The sequence below is a fragment of the Ascidiella aspersa genome, chromosome 7 (genome assembly GCF_963924565.1).
Source record: "Ascidiella aspersa chromosome 7, kaAscAspe10.2, whole genome shotgun sequence".
NCBI classification, from domain to species: Eukaryota; Metazoa; Chordata; class Ascidiacea; order Phlebobranchia; family Ascidiidae; genus Ascidiella; species Ascidiella aspersa.
In genome coordinates, this window is record NC_139453.1 from 1,346,161 (window position 1) to 1,368,768 (window position 22,608).

The 22,608-nt window shown below is 36.5% G+C and overlaps 2 protein-coding genes across 2 annotated transcripts; both read right to left on the reverse strand.

The window, feature by feature from the left end:
* Positions 1–3,196: 3,196 nt before the first annotated feature.
* Positions 3,197–6,153, reverse strand: LOC146137199 (uncharacterized). Its single transcript, XM_083394767.1, has 3 exons — positions 6,038–6,153; positions 5,004–5,128; positions 3,197–3,792 (listed from the first exon to the last, which is right to left on the reverse strand). The coding sequence occupies exons 1-3, from the start codon at positions 6,047–6,049 to the stop codon at positions 3,453–3,455; spliced, it is 477 nt and encodes a 158-aa protein (XP_083250893.1). The 5' UTR covers positions 6,050–6,153; the 3' UTR covers positions 3,197–3,452.
* A 10,501-nt stretch (positions 6,154–16,654) lies between these two features.
* LOC146137200 (uncharacterized) lies at positions 16,655–18,087 on the reverse strand. The gene is made up of 3 exons (XM_083393764.1): positions 18,006–18,087; positions 17,637–17,746; positions 16,655–16,991 (listed from the first exon to the last, which is right to left on the reverse strand). Exons 1-3 carry the CDS (start codon positions 18,012–18,014, stop codon positions 16,655–16,657), a joined length of 456 nt encoding a protein of 151 aa, XP_083249890.1. The 5' UTR covers positions 18,015–18,087.
* Positions 18,088–22,608: the final 4,521 nt, after the last annotated feature.

The following is a 22,608-nucleotide window of genomic DNA, read 5'->3' on the forward strand; positions in this document are numbered from 1 at the left end:
GCTCTTTACTGACCTCCTGCAGTTCTCTGTACCATTGTTGCTTGATGCACTTTCTTGTGAAATACATTTTGATCTTTAAATCGGTCATTGGTTGCGATTGAGAAGTAAGATTAACTTATTTTCAGATGTTTTGTTAAAGTCCTGGGGTGTAGGATCCTTCGTTGTCATTTTAGTGGTTTTCTTGTTATCATCATTTTAAGCCACTTCTGCTAAGCCCGTGTATTCAAAGTTGGGTCCATTTAGGAGTCACCATTTGCTAATAGTGACGAAAAGATGACACCAAAAGTAATATCGCCACCTAAGGTGTTCTCATAAAATTTAAGAAGAAAAAATAAAATAATTATAATATCACCATAAAATAATTATACGCCATTTGCTAAAATTTCAAAATAAAGCACTATTTTACCACCATCACATATAATTCCACTACAAACATATATCATGTAACACAGTGATATAATTAAAAGCACCAAAAAAAAATTAAGAAGGTTTTTTGTTTTTTCTTATTTATTTTATTTGCTTCCCAGATTCTTATTTGTGGTTGCACTCTTTAAATGTGCAAAGCAGGGAACAAAATTGCGACACTAAACGTGGCTTCAAACCATATTCAATCCAATAAAAATGATCCAAATAAAATGGCATTAGCAATTCCTCATGAAATGCCAGTTAAAGTTTCAAATTAACAAAGCGTGGTAATTTTAAACTTTATATTTACATTAGGATTTAAATTTTAAAGCCAAATATATTTACGAAATGCAAAATCATTCAACTTCAAACAGAAACTATGTTTTATTTTAACTCACCTTTTTTTTCTTTGGTGGATAAATTGGAAAAGCATGATGATGAAACTGTTTCACCAAAATTGTGGTGAAAGTTTTCTGAATGTTTTGCTTCATGGTAACATTTAAAATCTTTTAACAAGGCTAAATACTGATACAGTTAATTTGGCATCGGCACTATTAGCCTACAAACGCAAAACATCTAAGAAATATTCTGCCGAGTCTTGAGTCTGACTCCGCAGACCTGCCCTACATCATTTAGTTAGTATATTGATTCCCACAAAGTCCGAATAGACTTCTGTGATGTTTTGCGATTTTAAATCTTAAGTTTGGGACTCTCTGTTTGTGAGCAAATGAAATCGAATTTCAGAGTAACTGAATAAAGTGCATTGGTTACAGGCCTGGGCAACATATGGCCCGCCAAACAGTTTAATCCGGGCCGCGGCTTATTTTTCTTAAAATACATAGGCTAAACGAGAAAACAAGGGCAAGTTTCTACATGCCTGGTTGTATCGTAAACATCAAAATGGTTAGTTAGAAAAGGTGGCGTGAAAGAGGCAACAATTCTTAATTTTGTGAACGGTTGCTGTCAAAATATGTGAATTCAGCCATTAGTAGTAACATGGCATCTTATGAAATACATCGGAGCCGGAGCTATTTTTTAAACAACTGGCTCCATCTCCTGCTCCATTTGAATTTTACATAGAGCTCCAGCTCCGTTGAAAATGCACGGCTCCGGGGCTCCGGATCCAAAGCCCTAGTCATGACCCCGCCAAATTTCATTTTTAGCATGTTTTGAATACTATAACGGAAATTGTTTTCGCGCTAAGCGCGAATCTCCTCTGTCTTTCTCGTATGTCCCACGCGATTTTTTATTGCATCTCTACAGACAAATAGCGTCCTATGCACTGTGGCACTCTCTCCAATGAAAGTTTAACAAACTTGGCCTAATATTTATGCATTTTTGCGCGTCGAAAGTATTGCGTCTTTAGAATATGAGCGAAATACCTGCAGTTTTCTGAACTCTGAAATATACCAATTCACATTTTGTCAACCTAATTTAGGTAATGCCATATTTTTAATCTTAACTTTTGAATCAACGCGCCCCACAACTTGATAAACGCCCATATATCAAGCAAGGTACATTTTTGCCTGTGCTCAATGCTTTACGACCCCCTCTAAATCTAAATTAAAGTTTGTTTTTCAAACAAACATAGGCGCATTTTTTTTGTGGCCGTTTAAAATTCATTTAAATTGCTCATTTACTCCAAACATATTAACAAATTCGTTAGCTTAGTTGTTTTAAGTTTATGACGCCATATTGCGTGTAATTAAGATCCTCATTTTCCACCCGGCCCGCCGCAGCATTTTAGAATTGTCATGCGGCCCGGGGTTAAAATAATTGCCCACCCCTAGGTTATAGTGTTTCTAACCCATTAAGTTGTATTATTATTATTATCATCTCTTTGGATAAAGCTCTTAACAGATTTTTTTTATCTTTTTTAGATTGTAAATCTAATAACATTAGGTCGTTAAAAATGGCTACATATATGGTTCATAATTGTCTGACGCAAGGAGACGTCGTTTTTATTGTAAACGAAACCAGGAATTTGTACGCCTCTGTATTATTGATGGTAAGTTAAATCAAAACTAAATGAATTAAATACCGGTACATAAAGAGCAATTATTCTATCCTAAGACCATAATAATAGCGTTACAGCCATGGTTTGCGATTCACGATTTAGCGTAAGTTTATTTCAGGATTTTTCCGAAAATGTTACTTCAACAATCTAACAGCTTTCCAAACACTAAATCAAATTTTACCTTAATGCCCGTAAATCATCGCCATTGCAGTTTTCGGTTTGAACAAGTTTGACGTCATTTGGTACCGGATGACATCATGGCACATTTTGTCCAAAATCTCGTCTATCGTAATATATTATGTCAAGTACCGGAAACCCCTGTGATGATCCAACATCCATTTATGAATAGGTATATTTGTTCGATACACATTTTATTTATCGAATGATTCTATTTGATGGAAACAAAGAGGGGATTTGCTACCGTTTGTTCTGACGTAATTTGCTCACATCATGGCACATGTTGTCCAAAATCTTGTCTATCGGACCATAGCATGCCAAGTATCAGCATCCCTGTCCGTGTTTCAGCACTCTTATGAATTTCTTTGCTACCGCGGTGTTTTTGTCAAGATTTCAGCAATTTTCAAATAACGTTTCGATTCCCGTCGTATTTATTTCGCACCCGCTATGTGGCGCTAAAGACCTACAGTGTTATTTTGGAACTGACTCAAATATATGTGTTGAGTAAAACCTTGTTGTTTAAATAGGGCTGACTTTGTTTGAAATATTTATATGGATTTACAAACCAGGCATAGGCATTTTAATAACAGTGTTCATTTAGAGAAAATAAATAATAATAGTAGCTTTTAGTACCAAGGAAATAACACGGCGTAAAGCAACACAGTAGCGAGAAATAAATAACTAAAACACAACGATGAATGCACCGCGTTTCGAAGCAGTGTTGGAATTGAACTGGTAATGCAATATTTGAAGCGAATCAATACTTTAGCACGTAAAAAAAATAAATAAAAGATTGCAACGCGAAAAACAAACAAGCTTGAATGTGAAATTGCTCGCACGTCCACATTTTCTATCAATTTTTGCGGCGTTTCTTTGAAGTTCTGTTCCGGTGATTCCGCTTTGATTTCCCGCAAAGACAGGAAATCGGCAGATGCACCACTTGCTCATCAGGGGCTTTCCCATCAACCGGTCGCCCCTGCATTTTGAAAGCCCACTTGTACGGGATCGACTTGTACTTGGACGACAACACTTGGTCAGTACGCGGGTCTGTGCACCGTTTCTCGCAGATCGCGATCGAGATTTCTGCTTCTTCGACATTTTTGCAGCGCAGCTGGGCGAACTGCCAGCGCGCGAAGCCTTTGTCGTTGCGCTGTGAAGTCTTTGTGACGTCACATTTGTGCTTTGCTAGAAAGCTGTAAAAAAACAAGGATTTTAGTTTTTGTTTCCTAAAATGCGAGCACAGTGACAGTTATACAGAGCAATGTTTGCGTATATGAAAAATTATAATTTTTATTGGCCAAACACATACAGAATTTGCCTGCGTTTTCTGTACCATTGGTTGGATATTATTGTAGATTTGTGATAGTCAACGCCCTACAAAGCAACCGGTAATGTGTTTACTTCAAGTACACTTTTTGTTTGCTTTGTTGTGGATCTTGCTACAAATTACATCTTCACGAAACACTAAATCATACATTAGGCGTTTATCACGAAATTGTCAACAGGGGCCAGAAAGGACCGAGAAAAAATATGACAATTCATCAAAACGGACTAAAAACTCGCTCAGTGTATACATACCAATTAATTCAGACCGCCTTCTGCTGGGTTGTTTTGCATTAAACGAATAGCTTTATAATGTGTGACGGTATGTTTAACTTTGCTTATAAAGGCGACTTTACTGTTTCAACTTTTGAGATTTGCTTGTCAGCGGGACATGATAGAAGAGCAAACAAAGCAGGGTATGCAAACAACAACCTTCTTTATTTGAGCGTTACAATTAAAACACTAGCAAAGGCCATCTCCTGAAGTTCCTTAAGCGGGGGACTCCATGACGAGTGTTATGACGTCACAGTTTACCCAAGCGCCCCCACCATTGTGATTGACCAATGACGTCACTTAATTTCCACAATTATTTCGGAATCTCCCCACTAACAAACAATCACCAACTCACAAAACCGGAACGGAACATAAAACAAACCTAACGGAACTAAAGTCTGACTATTCCGGGGTTTCTAAACTTTCTTTGATGTTGACCCTACTTTTTTTACGCGCGGGCCAGGATAGGCAAGAAATGTTTAGGGATGACGTCATAAATCGACGTCGCGATAGAAGACTTCAGAAATATGTTGTTTTTGGTCAAAAAAATGTGAAAGTGAAATGAAGCAAACTTACGAAGGTCGTGCGTTCAAATCTCACGGCAGGCAGGCAAGATTTCTAAAACCGTACGTGTGCGAAATTTTTATGACATCCTGATCACGTATATACATGTGTTAAGATTAACGTCCACCCAATAGACAAGTGTTAAATGACAAACTTTCTTGTCTAAAGGCTTTCACCACTTTAATCGCTTCACTCGCTTCTGATAAGGTGCCATTGTTTAGCAAATCCAAGTTGTAAGTCTCACCTCTTTTCAGACGGGGGCATCCCCTTCTTCAATTGCCGCATTAGTTTTCGGTCACGCTTTGCTGCTTCGCACATGAAGAGTTGCAGAATTACCAGAAGGCAGACAGACAAGGCGATATTTCTTATCTGTAAAAAAACATTTGTGAAAACTTTAAGGGGTAAATAGCAAAACATAAACCGCTTGTATTGGTGCGTAGCTCGCTATAAATGACGTCACGGCCAGATATTAATTCATTCAAGATTACAGTGAACATATTAAAATAACTATTTAATAAAATATAAGTAAGCCTATTTATTATAGTTAGCCGTGAAATACCACAACTAGCGATGTTCGTTATACATTGCTTCGATACGATCCAGTACCGATGTGAATTGTATGGAGGTTGTACGATATTGAAATATCGGCTCCGATACTTGACTATAGTATCGGACGAACACCTGGTACTACCACCTGGCATGAGATATCGGTCATATCCGATATTATCGGACTCCCCTGTTCGGGTTGCATATCAAAAAATTGGGAAACTCAATTTTACTAAATCGACGCTTGCAGATGTTTAAGGTGACTTTGACGAAAAATAGCAACTTTTAACTTTAAAAGGGCTAACTTTTAAAGTCAAAGCTATGTTTTCTAGTTATATTCCCTGAAACATTTTCCAGTCATATACCTTAATTTAACAAAGCGTTTTAGCACAGAGTTGCACCTGGCGTGGTATTACTAACGTTGAAATGCAAGCCTTAAGTAATGAACACCCATTTAAACTCAAATTAATTCTTACCCATTAAATAAGGTACTTTAATGCAATTGAGGCCAAAAAACGTTTTTTTAATTTTTATTTAAATTAAACTTAAATTCTCTTTCTTCAAATACATACGTTGCAAATGCTTTGCATTGTAATTGTTTATATTAAAATGCGCAAAATCTATATTTATTAAGCTGATATATAATTACCTTTAGCTCTACTGTCTATCGCAATGCATTTCCTGCACTTCACTCAATTTAACAAAACACAAAAAACAAACAAACAAACATACCAGGAATTGCATCTTTCTTTTTCTTGAAAACTTGCAAAACGTTTATTTGCAGCTCAATAATAACACGACCTTGGTCGTTATAAGTTGACGTTGTCGGAAATATAGTACGACTGTTCCTTAGGACGATTCGATTGTAACAGATCCCAAACATCGCCGCTCGCTTATATACGACGCGACGCTTCACGCTCGACAGGAGACGCTTCTTGAACGGCGGAAACTCGCGGGTAGTATTTATTTTCGTGGCGAGAGGAAAATACCGGCATCACCGCGCGGGGAATCCCCGACGTAGCGAGTTGAGGCAGCGTAAGAATGAGCTAATGCGTTGAGAGACCGACGAGTTCCTTATGGCGACGTACAACGACGTTATGCCGCCCGGTTTGGGGTTTGGCCGCAGATGTTTTGGCCCGACACGCCCACGCAATCAATTGTGCAGCGCAGGGCTCGAAATTATCGCCACTCGTGGATTTTTATGCGTGTTTTCCCCATTTTATGCTAGAACTAAAGATGAATTCTACGTTATCATTGCCGGCGCTAAATTTGTAAAAAAGTTATAAATTTAAACTTTTTATCGCACGAAGGAACAATAAATGTTACATTTAACTTACAAGCCATAAGATTGCAAATAAATTTATATTTAGTCTGAATGTGACATTTAACTCAAAAAAGTTATTTTTCAATTTATTTATTCTATAGTCATTTAATAAACGCAGCAAACACTTTTTAACACAATAATACCTGCGATGTTACTTACTTTTGTGTGGTTGCAATCTCTTCAACATAATACTTTAATATTTATACTTTCTGCCCCAAAATAAATATTTTTACACCTCTCATTTCGATCGCTGTGCAAACAAAAAAATTTTGCTCAGACAAACTCTAAAAATGTATGTACGTAGCTTTGTAGCAGGGATGGACAGAGGTGGAATTACGCAAGATTTTGAAACTGTTTGCCAAGTGCGCGGGTCCTTGCGCATGTGTGCGTATATGTATTTGTGTGTTGTGTGCGTGTGTGTGTGTGTGTGTTCGTTTGTGTGTGTGCAAACACGACAATATCTGTACGATTCGCTAATCGTGTGCTTTGTGGTCGAACGCCGGAAAACCAGCAATTGCTTAAAAGTTTTCGATTTTGCTGAAAATCTCTTAGATTTTTATTGGAGGCTTTCGTCGCCTGTTAAATATTTGTGATTTTTGATGTTAAAAAGGGGTTGTATACTTTACTGTATTTTTACAAATTATAGCAAAATTAATCTAATAAGATTTATCAAAAAACATTTTGTTTGCAATTTATCACTTTAAAAAAATGGAAACATTTTTTATAAGACTGTAAAAATGCGGTTGTTGAAATCCATAGCTTTTACTTTGTGTAATTTATGGTTGTAGCAAATGCTGGACAGTATGGTGAGAAAGTATTATTCCTGTCTGTTGTTCTGCTTTGTGTGGTAATATGATACAATGGGCGCCGCGAGTCAAGTTACTGTTACGTCACAGTGATTGCCATTCCTAAACTATTCCTTATATGACAAAAACCGACTTTCGGATTTCGACTAAATGTTTTTTTAATTTGTAATCGAAAATCTACCGCATCTATGACATAAACAATCAACTTACGGGCTGGTGGGATCGGGGTTTTCCAACAAAAAAAAAGCGTTCGGATAGTTTAAAATTAAGTAAAAAATCTTCTTTTGGGGTAGTTTTCTCCCCCACCGTGACGTAATACTGCTGCAAACAAAAGTGTTTTGTTTCGTCACACGTGCCATTGTTCGTCGATTTGAACGTAAGCAACCAAGTTACTTGCAGATACATAAAGCTGTAAAAGTTATGCAAGCTAAATACGGAAATCTATTTGATTATTGCCAGACAACTTAATATGGAGGTTGCTTTACTGGACTCCAGTCATGAGACCGAAATTAGAATAACATCAACGTCGGAATATAATACAGTTCGGAATGAGACTAACATAGGACTAATATCTAATAGTCGTAATAATGTCTAAATCGGAAAAAGTCCTAAAAAATCGGAATAAGACATAAATAGTCAGAATAAGGCCTATACTGCCTTTGCCGAAAACTTGAACTCCCATAGTATTATTAAGCCTAACCCACTTTCTAACCCCACCAATTACTCCAAATGGACCAAAACGACCGATGCCAGACAGACGGCCCCGATAGTCCCATAACCTCTACCCACAATTTCAGGTGTTATTTTCGCCATTAAGGCCTTTTTCCGATGAATTTAGGACTTCCCACAGGTTCATTCTGTCGTTGACATTACTGTGTATTTGAGTCTATTATGCCGTTGGTCTTAACGCTATCGTATGGTATATCATTCTGGTATAGATATTATTGGTTTGTAGATCTTATTGTGTGTTGTTTGCTGCGCTTAACGAACTAAGTTAGACCTTAATTTAACCTTAATAACCTAAACCAAACAACCCAAGATATCCCGAAAGGAGACCTCATATTCAGTACTACATTTAAAACTTGTTTTACCGTGTTTGACTTTTGGGTTAATTATTCGGATTATTTATCTATATTGGAGGCTACAGTACCATATCATTACTCAATGAAAGGTGCACACACATATGTGTTCAACAACTGTGATATGGCCGTAATCGTTGGTCAACAATCAGATTTAGAAGGGCTAGATCTCAGTTGCTAACACACTTTGTCTGTACATATTTCACTGAATAAATGATATGGTACTGTGGACTCTCTCCAATATAAAATCGCTTTTATGCAGCAAGCATTGGCGCATGGTTGTTTCTCGACTCGCTCCTCTCTGAGCCTGTGTAGCTCAGTTGGTAGAGCGACGGTCCCGGCTTGACCGGAGGTCGTGAGTTCGAACCTCACTGCAGGCTAGTTGTTTTTCTGGCTTGCTTTGCTTGCATCATAGATCGACAGATTCGGCGAGTCTGCGATGGCTTTTCGGTGTACTATTGATACGGAAGCCGTAATCGTTTGTTATAAAGCAACTTCCGAGGGGCTAGATCACAGATGTTATTAAACACATATGTTTGTGTGTGTCTTTCATTGATTGATACGGACTGATGATCCCCCAGTGTGAAGTTGCTTGTACTAACAAAATGTGCAAGTATTGGCGTATGGTTGTTTCTCGACTCGCTCCTCTCTGAGCCTGTATAGCTCAGTTGGTAGAGCGACGGCCATTAAATCGTTTAGCAGAGGCTTGTTAACGGAATGCAAATAACATCTTCGTGGTACTTAAAGAAGTCGTCAATGTTTTATGGTAACAGGACTTCATTAGGTCACGTCATTAAGTGAGTTATAAAATTTAGTTTCGAATAATAAGAACAAACTAGACGGGGGTGCGGTTGTTGTATATTTTGTCAGGGGATATATTTTCAGGGCTTAATGTTTATTTTAAATTTTTACTTTATTTTAATTTTTTTTTTTTATAATTTTTTTTTTAATATTTTGTATTGTGTACTTTATATTATATATTTTGTTTTTCATTTTCCTTAACTTGTTTCTGCAAGCAAAAACAGATATGGGCCGAAAACTTCCCCACTTAAAATAAGCCTTTGATGCGAAAGGGGTTCAAATATGACGTAGAATTTGGGGAATGATCGAAACATATATTTGATAAATAGAATTTACTTAGATAATGCATATGGCTATTTTATTAAATTTTGACCACGTGTTTGAAAATCAAATATTATCATTCTCTTAAAGACTAAAAATGGTTTAACGCCTATGGTTTGCTATACTTTTGCAAACTTTCACTAGGTAATTTTTTACCATAGCTTGGTCCGAGCAATCACTGTTAAAACAGGCTTTAAATCTGTCGTTTCAAACAATATGAAAAACACTATTATGTGCCTAATACGCAAACTATTAAATCGAAAGTTTTGCTAGATAAGTTTAGGCCTGATGTTGGTATGCTGGTTGGAGCAAATTGCACAACAGGTGCTAACAGAGAGGCGTAGACTGCCTTAAGATTTCGCATTTAAACTTGCGGCGGTAAATACACCCTATTGACACTTAATTATTAGGCGAAGCTTATCGCGAAGTAATTGGTCGCCCCAAAAAATGCTGACGCCGCATTTAAAGCAAGCATTATAAATGTGTCGCCGATATTCTGCCTTGAACATCCCTACTCGAAATGCTTCCCTCCGTTAATTGTACGGTGGGTGAAACTTTATTCACGGCCTTACCTCTTTGTGTATTACCGCGACAATACGATGAAATACGATTTGGAGAATATTGGAAACATCGTATTTGGAGAATATTTGCTATTTGCACCTGTTCTGTATGTTACTCCAATCCAACATATCTACACACAATTATAGGTTGTGTATAATAATATAATAACTTATGGCTTTGAAGCGAAGGGGGTTCAAATATGGCGTAGATTTTGGCAAATGATCGAAACATACATTTGATCAATAAAAATTTACGTAGATAATGCTTACGGCCATGTTATTACATTTTGGTCAGCTAGCATGTTTAAAAAGTCAATATTTTCATTCTCTCTAAATGATTTAACGTCTATGGTTTGCTATACTTTTTCCAACTTTTACTGTGTAAATTTTTACCATGCCTTGGTCTGAGCAATCACTGTTGAAACAGAGTTTAAATCTGTAGTTTTGAGCAATATGCAAACACGTTTATGTGCCTAATAAGCCACGTTTTATATTGAAAGTTTTGCCAATTTAAATCCAATAAACGCAAGATTTATTTATTTATGACGCCATGTTATGACGTAGCTTTGTAACGTCGTCGTTAAGAATGCGTTAAACTTAAGCTTTTTGTTGTTGCGGCCCTTGTATAATTATATTTGCTTAGACCTGGTGTTGATATGTTTGAATGGTGCAACAATTACAACATGTGCTAACCGAGATGTGTACACTGCCTGTAGGATTCGCATTTAAATTTGCGGTGGTAAAATATTTTGTGTTGTAAGAGCAATAGGTTTTTTTACTTAGAGAGGCCTCTTTATGAAAGGCAAGTCGCATGTGCATAGTTTTACTAGGCAAGCCACTTCCAACACAAATGTTGCACGCGCGGGACAATAGGGCGCAGCAGGGAGGCCAGCAGCCGCCTCGTCGCGACGCGAGCTGGACAAGCAAGCGAATATGAACGAATTCTGTATGAAAGTTTTTCTGCTGCTAGATGGCTGTCGTTAGCTACAAAGTGCTAAAACGCAATATTTCAGGTTTTTACCCCCCAAGCAAAGGCCCCTGGGAGTGCAGCCTCATAAACTTTTACAAAGCACCTACATACCACTCTACGCCATGTCTGAAAATTTGAAGGTTCTACGATGTCTACTTTTTCTATAAAGCTTCGGACAAAACTCGGTCTGAAACATACCATAGGAAACCAAAAAAGATAAATAGCGGCAAAAACAAGATATGTCCCGAAAATAAATTTTCGGCCCATATAATAATATGACGACCACTACAGTAGAAAACGACTGTCCCGATATTACCGAGGTCTTGAGTTCGAACCTCACTGCAGGGGCCAGTTGTTTTTCTGCCCTGCCCTGCTTGTATCATTGATCGAGATTCGGTGAGTGCGATGGCTTTAAGAAAAAAGTTAATATGCCAATAATTGCACAAATAATACATTTTGTTGTTCTAGATTTTTCGCTAGAGATATTGCGAGTATTACCTCATTCATTGTCCCTCTTAATAAAAATGTTGACTTTTTATTTTTACAAACACCCCTGAAACCGTGGGCTGAAACACTGTTTCGTCACAATGCCTTTTCGGTATCCGGAGAAATTCGAAATTAGTTCAGAAAAGAAACCAGTGAACGATATTCAACTTTCGCAGTTCGGAACACAATACATTCACTTATCACACCTTTCAAACCAAAACATCTGTTCATATTCTTCTGTGACGTAACAGGTGGCATTGTAAAGTAGCGGCGAAACAAGTCACGGTCGTGGACGCGAATGTTTTGATTATCGGGGGACACAAAAAACACATTATGTCGGACCTGGGGTTGCGGGTTCATTGGAACCCACACAAAAGCATTGCGAGTCTATATAACATGGGTGAAATCTAAGGGGTATAAGTGTAAGTTGATATCTCGAAGGAACACTTGCTAAAAAAGGAAAATATTCTTGCGTTGAAAGACCTAAATTGAAAAAGAAATGCTTACAAAGGTAATTTTTCCTGGTTATCTTAAGCTTTATTTTTGCAGCAAATTTTTGTTTTATTAAAATTTTTGCCCTAGAACTGGAGTTTGAACAAATTAATTTAAAGGCGCACTAAGATTTACGTAACACATTATTTTAACTTTTTGTGAATTTAATGCAATTTTTAATGTTAATAAACGTTTTGTTAAATAAACATTTTTTTGTAAAAATAAACGTTTTGTGGCACTGAAATAAAAAACGGCAATATTTCAAAAAAATTTGCGTTAAACTAATAATTCCGAAATTTTTAGCCAGCAAACATAAATTAGGTTATTGTAGATTTGGTTATTTATCCGGTAATTTTGCTGAGGAAAATGTTGTAAAAAACGTTGGTTTAAAATAAATATATTCCTTTTTTAACCAGAGGTTTTCAAACTAAAAAATCTAACGGCAACGATGAAATAAAAACGTCGTCAAACTTCAGAAAATTTTTGTGTGTTAGAAATTTTAGGCCAACAAAATCTAAATTTAAACTTGTAAAGTGTTTCTATAGTTAACAGGATTGTTACGATTATGGCTTTTTACATGTTTTTTTTCAGATCGCATATTTTGGAATCGCGTCTGTCATTTTATCCTTGTGCACAGCACAGTATAGTGAGGAATTCGAGCGCTTAAATAACCTAGTGAACACAACCATGCCATTGGAAAGCCTACAGTAAGTTGTATTTACACTTGAGCGAATTCACAAACGTGGGCAAAATTGAGTTGTTCATTTTGCACAAAAAGGTACTCAAACTCACTAAATAATTGATTTTTATCTTTTTCCATTAAATAATCCATTTTTCATTTTAGTTGTTTTCAGTTAAATTTTTTTTTTCAAATTTGGAAAACAAATTCGGTTATTTTTTATAATTGAAATACAAATTTATCAAAATAAAAATAACATAATTTTTTTATTGCATAAAACTTTAGGCTACAAATTAATTAAAAAACATTTAAATTGAGAAGTTGTGTAATGATATTTTTTTTAAATAGCTTCTTTAAAAATCAAAAAATTGTACTTTCTTTAAATATCTTTTATTTCAACCGCAACGAAAAAAACAATTAAAACAAAAACCTTTCAATTCAGAATTCTTTCGCGATTTGGCTGCCAGCTCGACTTGCACACCGCCACACGCAACGCGGAGGGATTCGCGCCTTTCACGCCTGTATTCTTCCGCTGTCCGCGCATGCGCAGTGAGCGCCTACCGACGGTTCTGTGTGATCGCGACTGTACCGACCCTGTAAGTTGCAAGGTGATGCCCCGCTTCCAAAACGTCCCGGTACTTTACCAGTTCCATCTCCGACCCCATGACGGCCCCCTTGTGGCCATCTATCTGCCGGTGGCGTGCCAATGCACCCCCAGAGAGGGGACCCGGGGCCTCAGGTGGTGCCAGGAACCCCAGGGAAGCGGAATGGGGGGCGAGGGGGACGTTTGCCTCATCGATATGTGAAAGATTGTTTTTGGGAAGTTGAAAAATAAGTTTTCGGATCTGTTTGTTGTAGATTTTTATACAAACCAATTCTTATTGTTTATTTTTTAGCTTTTTTATATAAAATACAATTGTTTTAATATTCGTTTTTTGTTATTAAAACAATAGAAAATAATCAGTAAAAGCCAGCGTTGTTTATTAAAGCTTTCTGAAGTTTTCATTGTAAATTATTAAAGTTACCTGCGCGCATTTTTCATTGCCACTTTGACAAGTTTTTGTCGCTTAAATTTTTTCTAATGTATTTCTTGTGTTTAAAAAAAATCTTTTGAGAATTGTTCTTTAGCTTTTGTTTCATCGATGTTTGATTAGTTATTTATGTCCTGTTTGAGTTTCTTTTTTATCTTATTTCTACCCATTTGTTTCCATAGTTTTGTGAATAATTTACGCGCATGCGCAAAGAAATAAATTCGAACTGATCAAAACAAACCGTTTCTCCCATTTTTTCGACTTGCCCCCAAAAACTTGTCCACCTGGTCAAAAAGTGACTTTCACCCAAAGTACAAAGTTTTCCTTTTACAACAAAACCCTAATCCGTACGTGCAGGGTAGGCCACGCCGGGTCTTAACAAACCCCAAAAAAACAAAAAAATCAGCAATCATTGACCACGCGGCAATGTACCGGTTCGCCGCGCCGCACAATGAAACCACTATGTGACGTCACAATAGGTGGACAGATGCCAGTGAAACGCGTGGGCGCGATCTAGTTATTTCCGAACAATTGCGCAAACAGTATCGCGCTTTAAGATTCGGCAGTGGGTCACGTGGTCTGTGGAACGCCGTGGAAAGCTTTTCGTATTCCGCTCGCAATAATCCAGTCTGTGATGTCACAAACGCTGGAATTCTGACGTAGCAATGCCGCAAATTCAAACAGCAACAAAACCACGTTTCACCATAGCTGGCTAATTCCATGCTTTACAAGTTTGCTAAAAATAGGTTTTGCAGCGTAAGGAGACACAATTTTATTTAAAATATCGATCACCATACTATTTTGATTCCCAATATTCACATTTTTCAACAATGTCCTACATTTTATTGCAACAATTTCAAAATCCTTTTTTTAAATTTCTTGTGTCATATTTACTTTCATCCAAATTGAACAGATGTGAAAATAAGGTTGCGCCATTGTAGGAAATTTTTTCTTTAAATACAAGTTCAGCAGCAATTTGGATTCAAATTACTTTAAAAGCGTCAAATATTAAGTCGCTTAAGTTCTTTAGGTTTAGTTCTGCAATGTACTGCATAGAATTTTGTTTAATGCTGGTAGTTTCGTGAATTCTGGTATGTTGTGCAAATGATAAGGCTGAAGTTTAGTAAGAGCTGCTCCTGATCAATATTACTATGCCTGGTCCACATTGTGGAAGTTAGCAAGTTTGTGATATTCAAGATTACAGCTTTTGTTAGCTTAATATTTTGCAAATGGCAATTTGCCTGGGTTGTTCGGGTACACATTCACCCATCAGTGATTATACATCAATTTAAAGTGCTTTATTTGCCAGTAAAAAGCCTTTTTTTTAGGGCAAGTTGTTTTGTAGGCTACCTTATCTTAGCAAGTTATATTTTGTTCAAACTGAAATAATATTTTGGTACACAATGCACGGATCTGTAATGTAGCTTGATAATAAAATTCACATTAACTAAAGATGATACAAGTTCGTATCGAAACGTCTTAATCAAGATGGGGTCGATCTACTCGACCTTTTTGGCTTTGGAATAATATTCTTTTATTAATATTGCTTCTGAGTAAGATTTCGGGACCTTAAATTGAACCTTATTTGTGTTCTAATTCTTTGTGTTTTGTCCAATTTAAACTTACGAATAGTTCAGTCAAGGGAAGTGAGTCGCCAAAGATTCGCTGTTAAACTTAAGCTTAGTGAGTCGTGAAAAAAGGTTGAGAAACACTGCCTTAAAAAGTGACTTTAAATTATCAATAGAACTATCTATACTTGACTATTCTTTTTAGTTGAACAAATATTTTTTGAAGTTGGACAAATACTATTGTGTTATGTTTAAGTAATGCAGAATATCATTTTTCCTGTTTGTTCGTTTGTTTGTTTGTTTTGATGCACATATAAGGGTGAAATAATAGTTACAGAAAAGTTATGTTGGTAAACTATGTAGCCTACATACAACTGTTGAAGAGCATTTTCGTTGTTTTAAATACAATTTAGCGACTTTCAAATATAACTTCGATATCTTGAATTTAACTTTCAGCACTTTTTTTAATCTTTAAGCAAACAAATCCAAACTCATATTTTGCTCTTTGATATATTTTAAAAGTAAAAATACAATAACAGGCAATACGGCATAATGGATATCAAATAACCATAATAAACAAATAAATGATAGCAATGTACGCAAAACATAAGGAACATAGTGAATAAATAGGTAAATTATAAAAATGCAAAGGAATGTCGTTGAAAGTAGGCCTGAACAAATTTGTGTACTTGTGTGTCAAGGAAATGGCATTAAAAACAATTGAAGACACAGGTATTTTATAAAAGCGATACGTATAAAGCAAAATACAGTTTCATTTCCAAACAAATGGGTAAATAAATCGAAACAATTAATTTAAAAATAGTAATTTAAACGCTACTGGAAAGGCAGCATGTGACAAAACTTTTAGGTTGATAGTTTGTCAAATTAGTGGATAAAACATCGCAAAGTGTTATTTGGGAATAAATAAAGACAAAACAAGTGAGGGGCGTAACCATCTGTTTCAAATCACAAGTGCGTTGTGCCGCTTAAGTAACATTGCTGCCTATCCGTTATAACTATAATTTAAGATAATCGAATAAAATTTAAAAAAGTGCTGACTGGTCATGAAAACGTAGTTATGCTTGAACAAAAATACTGACATTACTAGGGTTGGAAATATCGTCGATCCATGACGTTTTTAAACTATAAAATAACCAAGAAATAAATAAATAAAAACGCGTGCCTAATCGTGAAATAGCTTTCTAAACGTATAAAAACTACCGAAATTGACTTTAAGAAACCGGACAATCCCGTCTAGATGTAGCGTTCCTCGGTACACATCGGCAAGCGACCGGGATATTAACATAAGTCGTTGTTTTAAGTGAACTTCCAGGGTTCCTGGTTGTAAATGGGAAAGCCATAAGCACAGGTACGTTCCTGTAACCTCTCAGACGCGTACAGTCATCAGCGTCGTAGCAGTAGCGATCGCACATCACAGTAGGAACCCGTTCCTCCGCCAAGTTCTTACACACAAAGACCGCTCGCTTCCACCGGGACATCCCCGTGTCTGCCCCCTCTGCACCCCTGTCCACTTTGACGTCACACTGGTGATCGTTGCTCTTTAAAAACCTGCGAAACAAGAGTTGGGGGTTAAGTGGAGCCTTTGGAAAACGGTTGCGAATAAAAGCGGAAAATTTAAGGGTCTGTATAGGTTTTGTAATATTTTATTATGGTTCTTTGCAGCATAATGGTCGGAGGTTGTAGTTTGACGTAGAATGAATATCAAAAAAATGCTCCACAAAAAAACTAATATTTTAATTATATTCCCATATCCTTCTACGACATGTGGTTAGGGTCTTTAACATTTTTTTAATGAGGTAATAGACGCGAGGCATTTTAGGCCACAAACATGTACAGCCACAAGTAATTCCAACTCCCATTATTGCGTTTTTAATAAGTTATCTTTATTTTTAAAACCGATTTTTTATACACAAATAAATACCGTAAAGCTATTAACGCGAATATTTAATGCTTTACTCATGTAAGCATACGGCTTTTAGAAATTATTTCCACCGTAATATAGCTTTCAAAACCTTTTTCATATGGAAACAATTTTTGTGTTAAAACTCAGTTGGAATAAAAATCCAAGTGCTGTAATAATTAAAAAGTTTGCTTAACGTACTAAGTCTCCATATGTCTAGGTTTTGGCCGATATTTGATATTTAATTCAAAACTAATTAATCATAAAACTATTCTAGTTTGATTGACACTTACCTCACATCCACCATTTCCATTCCGTTAGTAACTCGCTTAAAATGTCGCCGAGAAGCTTCACAATCCGCGCTCAACATTAACAAGGCGACACCAGCAAATATGCACTTGACCTGGACAAAATACGCAAGACGTTAGAAGCGCTCGGCTGAAGCGTTTCTCCCATAAGGTTTGCGGGCAACTTAAAGTGCTATGAATCATAACAATCGTATCACCGCTTTACTCTGTTATGAATCATAAACGAATGCTGCTAAAAACGGCACATTTTAATAACAATATTTGCAAAATTAGCTTGTTAAAAAACCTACAAAATACCACTAGATTTTTTTAATAACAAATAAAACAACCAGCTTTAAATGCGAAGGAACTTACCGGTAACATGTTTCTAGTCAAATTTTTCTTTCGTAAACTTTTATTTACTTTTCACGATTCTCTTGGTGTAATGTTGTCGTTTTCACAAAACAAATATCTATGACCGCAATTTGGTGCGGCGCCATCTTTTATACCCGGTCCCGGTAAGAACACAAGGCATGACGTAAGCAGCTCGCTTTCAATTCATAAATCCGGTCCGAGGGGAAGCACCGAAACGCATCGAGGCGTGTCGGTTGCGTGTAAAACCTCGGATGTGAAATGCAACTTGTCACGAGGCTCTGCATAGCGGGGTTTATGCTTGGTTGCAACACCGGTATGCGGGGAATGCTGGTTTGTTTGATTCAAGTCACACTATCTCTGTAGCGAAGTTGCGATTTCGGGGCAACTCGGTTTTAATTGGTATTTAATTGATGGTTCCCCTTTCGATAACACCGTTGTGTTACATAACAAAATGGTATATCCCCATTTGCAATACTTGTACATTTAAAAATATCATATTGTAATGACGTTTATGGACACTATAAACGGATCTGTTCATAAGTTTAATGGTGAAAATAACGGCCCAAATAGATGGCATGAGCATTTGCCGAAACGTTTGAACAATAAAGCATGTCGCTTTTTACGTCTATTTTGGCCCTTATTTTCACCATTAAACTAATGACGTTTATATTTGATTAATATTAAATAAAAGGCCTCAAGATAGCAACGGTTTTACTTAGAGGATCTTTGGTTTAACGCTATACGATTTCCCCAGCCTACAGCCAAAAAGCGACGTTTACTACTCAGAACGTATTTGTGAATTAAATGTCTGAGAAGTATTTGTGGAGTTGATATAATTCGTAAAAAAGAGGACGCCAAAAAATAGAACTATATATAGAGTAATGCATACCAACCGAAATCTATATTTCAAAATAAACACATGCAGCAAAAATGTTAATACTGTTAATAAAAACTGTTTTATTGGTTATATTTAAATACATATTTGCGAATAACATCTCAGTATATATTTGTGGATTTGTCATACTTTAATAAAAAAAATAAAATCGTCGATAAAACACAAATATAGACAATCTAGTTTTCTAGTTCCAAACTTGACCTAAAATCACAACCCAGCCAGGCCGCTATAGACTTACCACCCCAGTCAAAAGGTTGTTTTATTGTTACTCTGTAAGCTGATTTCAAACCGAATACATTTAAAGGTCTGATTGCTCCATTGAGGCTTAACAGCGTGGAAGGAGATATAGGGTTTATAAGTGGGCGCGTAGATTTTTCATTTGGAGCGGAGTTTTTGTGGAAAGGAGTTGTTAAAAATGTCAAGTGCAAGTTAATAGCGATATCAGAGTTGTGTTTTGCGTGGTGTTGGGGTGAGGAAAGTACGCAGTGTACACCCACACCTATTGCAAGTGTCGGTTCCGCCTCGCGTATTAATGACTTCAACACTGGTTTATTAAATCGGTCGGCGTTTATTTCTCGTAAATTTACATCTGATCATGGGAAAACGGCCTATATCTGCTAACCAAAGGTGAAAATATGGTTTATAAGCCTTAGTCAAGTCAATTATTTTGTAACAAAAAAACTTGTAAAGCCAAATACTAAGTTGTTGCAATACGCTGTCCAATGCGTTAAAATTTAAAAATTCTGCGACTAAATGCAATTTGTCTACTTCAGTCTGTGGGATGTTAAGGCTGCCAACAAATTGATAAATACGATTGGGCGTGCAAATTGTATTCTGCCGAAATTGTATAACGAAATTAAATATCAAGAATGGGAAACCCCAAGCTTTTAATACCCGAATTAATCAAATTACATAACATGTAATAAACTATGGATAAAATAAACCATGATTTGCCTTTAAATATCATATAAAACTTGAACAATTGGAAGCTGATACTTGATTGTTTTTTAAGCTTAAGGATGTCTTCTAGTATTGCTGTAAAAATTTCCTCTAAAAACGTCAAACTACCGTTACTGGAGTTAACCAGCCACATTTAAGAAAAAGAATTTCTCCCAAGCACAATAACGACAACTTTATTGTGCAGTTTAAGATATCGCCAATAAAAGCCAGTGACGACTAAGCTTAAAAGAGAGTCTAGGGGCGCTTTAAAAAGGATGGAAATCTACACAAGTCGCTCACCTGAAGCTTACAAACTTGCGTGGGTGATTTTCAAGCATTTTTCCACTCGGAGTAAAAGCGCAGCATTCGCGAAGCGAGAGTTTCAAAATACAGCCTTTGTGCCTCGCTGGTTTCGCATCGGGGGAAGCACCTTCCTTAGCTCGTGTACAATCGGAAAGTTTTCTTTTTTAATCGGCGGCCACAGATTTGGAGGCGTTTTTGCGTGGGTTGAGTTCTTGGAGGAGTTGTTTCTGTTTGTTTATTTCCTGTCGCGTGTTTTACGCATGCTATTCCTGACTGTTGTCTGTGTACGTTTGGTAAACCTTGCAAGTGTGGGTTGTTGTGTGTTGGGAAAACTTTTGTAAAGTCGCCTGCCAATAGTTTTATCTTTTACTGTTTTCCACAAGGTGTTAATCAATCCTTTGGTTCAGATTTGTAAACGTGCCTTTTTCACCTTTGGCCCCCAGATATGTGCGGAGGTTTAAAGCAGTGGTCGGCAAACTGTGGGCCTCGGCACAAATGTGGGCCGCAGAGCCATTTTTGTGGGCCGCGAGTTACTTTTGAATAGCTTAGTGTTATAATGTAGTTGTGGGCCGCGTGATAGCCATTGCACTTTATTTTAAAAGTTGGTGTGGCATAACATTTTTAAATTGGTTCAGCTTTAAAAGGCTCACGTGCCAAATGTGGTCCTACTATATTTTTGCCAACCTAAGCTGTATGTTATTGAAACAATGTTCGTGGTTCGCGCGTTCTTTATTTTATAGTATGTTTTACATTATGGTGTGGCCGTGTTTTGGCCATCAAGGTGCCATGTAATATATCACCTTAAAATCAAATATCCTGAATCCGCCACTTTTTCGTAGTGGGCCTTCAATTGCTCTGAAAAGAATACTTTTGCTGCCACAAAAAAAGTTTGCCGACCACTGGTTTAAATGGACACATTGTTCTTTTTATTGAAGCTGTCCTGCGAAAGAAATTCTTTTTGTCGTGACACTACAGCTTACCTATACTATTGCAACGCATTAACTATACTATTGAATAAGTGTGTATAAGATAAAACTTTTATTGGAATTCTACACCTAAATATAGCAGAAGCCCACAAAAAGCAATGTATAGCGTTAGAGAATAGTAGAGATGCTGACAAAATCCTAAAAAGAATGTAACAAAAATTGAAGAGAAAATGTTTTTAGTGATGTCATGAGGCTTGTTAAGATTCTTGATTTGAAAGCTTCTGCGATAAATTGCTTTAGCTTTGATTTTAAAGTGGCTAAATCACTTAACAACACCGTCCGATACTTGACATTTTTGTTCCGATACTAGAACCCGATATTTTGAACGAAAAGCGCGGACGTCTTATGCGATATTTGTATATTATTTGAGATTGGATCGGCAACGATACCACGCAAGTATCGGACGAGTACCGATATTATAACATCGAGTATCGGTTGCGACCTGATATTATCGCATAAGCCTAATTATGTCCACTGAGGTCAATAACTTGAATATTTTACAAACCAGTATTTTATGTTTTTCCCATATACATTGGTTTTCTTCAATCTTATTAAACCAATAAGATCGAGGTTGTTTTGTGAAGCGGCAACTCCCCCGACACGCCCACAGAACACGCGCGGTGCGGACAATCGCTCGAAATTATTACGTCACAGTGCTCCAAATAAACAATATCGCACCGGCATTTAAAGTGGTAGTTTTTGTAGTGTGTGATTTTTTTCCGATTCACGTCAATCGTTTTACTCAAATGTTGTTTGCGTTTTTGCAGATAACAATACACGCACTTTATTTATGGAAGTTTTCTTTAATAAAAAACATTAAACCAGCCACATTAAATTTCCATTCAGGCGATATTCAAGTCATATGCCTTCAACCGCACATTGGCTATTTTTATCGCAGCAACTGTGAGCTGTTTCCGCGTTGAGGCAATTGCACCGGGCAATATGAGAAGGTTAAGCCATCCATATATGTCACGTTTATTTTTACACAAAACGCTTTCTGACTCAATGTAGGTTAGAGTCATTAAAAGGTTTTTTAATTAACGTTAGTCAACAATTTCAAGCCGTGTTTTAACATTTTCTGGGTTTAATTTAGAGGTTTTTTTTTCAGACTTTTTCGTTAAAAAACAAATTACTATTTACTGTAGTGAGATTTATGAAATCGTGTTTAATTTTTCATAAAAAATTGTTGTTTAATATTAGTGTTGATGTGCATCTGACAACATTTAACTGCATTTACATTAGAGCAATGTGCGGCCAAATCCAACCCGTGGACCTTATAGTTTGTTGGTACCTGCTTTAAATTGTTTTGGCTGGTTTAAATTATATATCCTTCAAACGTTTGTTACAAATCTTACATTTTTTTGCTTTATCGTTTTTATTATAAAACACTACAAAAAATAAATAATATAATAAAAAAATAGGAAAATAAACGGAATGGAAATAAATTCAACAAAACGCAGCATTTGCAAAAAATAAGTTA

What these genes read in the sequence shown, in the direction of transcription:
- LOC146137199 (XM_083394767.1), bottom strand. An exon ending in ATGCCCCCGTCTGAAAAGAG is followed by an intron (nt 3,793 to 5,003) that starts GTGAGACTTACA and finishes GTTTTTTTACAG; the next exon opens with CTTTCTAGCAAAGCACAAAT.
- LOC146137200 (XM_083393764.1), bottom strand. An exon ending in ATGGAAATGGTGGATGTGAG is followed by an intron (nt 16,992 to 17,636) that starts GTAAGTGTCAAT and finishes CTTGTTTCGCAG; the next exon opens with GTTTTTAAAGAGCAACGATC.